A 2552-nucleotide genomic window follows, 5' to 3' on the forward strand; every position below is an offset into this window, starting at 1 on the left:
TGATTGGTAACGATTGAAATATGTCTCGTTTTCCCTTATTTTTCCTTTATTATGATGATCCCTCTTTGAAATCTGCAACAAGTGGGTTGCAGAGAATTTCAGTAAATCACCACGACAGAATGCAGAATGCTGGAATCTTTACAAATACATTTCTACCCTTGTAGTTTCCAAATCCTAATAATAATTCATTGTGACGAATATATATATACATATGAAAATGTGAACGGAAATAAATAATTTCACTATGTGATAAATTTTCCCACTGTTACATCACACATCGTGAAAATTATTCGTTCTCGTTCACAACTTCCCTCAAAAAAAAAGAGTTTGAAGAAATCCAAGACATTTATCACGTGACATTGTACATGGTTTCATGTTGAACTCTTTCATTCACCTCCCGCAAGACTCATCCATAAGACGTTGGTAACTTGCTCTACGAGACAGTAAATCTCCCAATTCTCAAACTATATCTCCTTCTCCTCAATTTAGCTTAGTTTCCCCTGTAAAAGGATTCTCAAGTTTCTGAAAACGAGTCGTCTGTTTTCCTTTTAACTATTCTGTTTCCTTATTCTCTAGGTATGTACGATTTAGCAAAGTTTGTAAAGTTTGGATACACAAGTAGTTTTTTTTTCTGTTTCTCTTTGATATGGCTAGCGTGGTAAGAGACAATGCCATACCTTTAGATGGATATAAGAGTTAGTTTTCCTAATTACGGTATATTGACAAGCTTAGTTGCATGGATTATGAACCTAAAGCCGCATCTGCAGGATCGGCGTACGTGTAAGTGGTATGTATAAGGTTGATTTCCCTTAATGTGATGATACTTTCATTGTACATATTGGTAGGAAACTGATGTTATACATGTATGAGCAAGAGGATTTATTTTAGCCCGGTTCTCTCTATTTCTCAATATCTTCAAGAGTTATCCCCCTCTAAAGAAAAAGAAGAAATACATAGTTAACGAAGAACACCTTTCTTATAATCTCCCTTTAAAAGGAATAAAAGAAAGAAAACGAGTACACAGCTACCCACAGCTCAAGCAGGTGTTCGAGTCACAACACAGTCATCCTCGACTTAACACCTAGCGTGCTGTTTTCGCCGTCAGATATCAGATATTGGCCTCGAAGCCAGCTGCAGCGGCCGAGGATGACAAGAAAGCGTGTGGAATCATTCTCGAGATTGTGGAGCTCGAGTCGGAGAAATACAGGCTAGGTCACACCAAGGCACGTCCTCCTTGAGTTACAGCTTGGGTCGAGGGTTAGCCTCCCCTAGTGCATGATCCATGTTTAAGAATCATGTGCCTTTGCATTGTTTTTTTTTCTATAAAGTGTTTTTTTTACTATATATATTTAGGTCAGAAGTATACTGTAGAAGTGTACCTGAGATTTTGATATGGTCTGTGATGTATCTCCTCGACATGAAGGAGTGGCTGAGCTTCTAGTTTTAAAGTGCCTGATAGTCTTAAAGGATCCTCTTTAGATGAAGTTAGCGCCCCGAGATTAGTGAAGGAACTTAGATGAATGAAGTAGTGGATCCCGTGTGGAGATTGGAACCCCACTGTAGTGTTCCGAACGAGAGACCAGCTACCCGATCCTTTTTAATATAACCTCATATAGATGCACTGTAGACCGGACTCTGTTCAACAGATATAACATCCTAGCCCCTAAGGCAGCCGCCGCCGCAGAAGATGACAAGAAGGCTTGCCAGGTCCTCCTCGATGCCATTAGCCTCGAAGCCGAAAAATACAGGATGGGCCACACAAAGGCATGTTTCTCAAGCGTCGGCTCCGTCTCTTAAAAATGAAAAGGAGCCAGAAAAAAAAGCATAACTCGTTTGGTTCTGTACATTTTTGGACGTTCTTAGTGGTAGATCCTTACATATATGTCTGTGTGAACCATCCTCCCTCTGTGTCTGGACGCGACTGAACTCTCTGAGTCAAGGAGCGAGTCGTCTCTTCCTCCATGTGTCTTTTCAGTCCCCGAATTTTCTTATCCATGTGTATGAACTCTTGCAGGGTCTCTCGAAGACATTAACTCTGCTCGTGTATATATAAGTGTTGGTGTGAATCTTCGTCGGAAGGACCGCGAAGTTGTAATGTGTACCTGGAAATGTATTTTTTGTCTTTTTTTTTGTCTTAAAAAAAATAGTTTGAACTGATTAACACACCCTTGCTCAGTCATCACCAGCTTTGATGACGTCTCCCTTCACTCGTGTTTTTTTCTCTCTCCTTTTAAAACCCTTCTAGATACAACATCCTCAATCCTAAGATAACCAAAGATCTGGAAGACGACCACAAAAAGGCTACCACGGAATTGCTGAACTTCGTGCAACTGGAGCCAGAGAAATTCCGTATGGGCCACACAAAGGCACGTCGCCCGCCCCCTCTCCGTCTCTCAGCGACGGGGAAGATCGGAGCTTTGCGTAGAGTAGCTTCCTTCTCGCTCCAAATCACTCCGTTATTTTTCCTCATTAGAACTCAAACCTTCTCCTCTGTTGTTTAGTTTGGCTCCCACAGCGACTCGGGAGAGGGAGGATTCTCTCTCTTCTCTATG

At 41.3% G+C, this 2552-nt stretch overlaps 1 protein-coding gene across 1 annotated transcript in view; it reads left to right on the forward strand.

The window, feature by feature from the left end:
* Positions 1 to 2552, forward strand: part of LOC119581761 (myosin heavy chain, muscle-like) — a gene marked incomplete in the record, with an annotated part of 38657 nt that overhangs the window by 24929 nt on the left and 11176 nt on the right. Inside the window, 1 exon segment of the mRNA XM_037929893.1 lies at positions 1106 to 1223. Coding sequence (XP_037785821.1) covers positions 1106 to 1223 — 118 coding nt within the window.

This window comes from Penaeus monodon, chromosome 15 (genome assembly GCF_015228065.2).
Source record: "Penaeus monodon isolate SGIC_2016 chromosome 15, NSTDA_Pmon_1, whole genome shotgun sequence".
NCBI lineage: Eukaryota > Metazoa > Arthropoda > Malacostraca > Decapoda > Penaeidae > Penaeus > Penaeus monodon.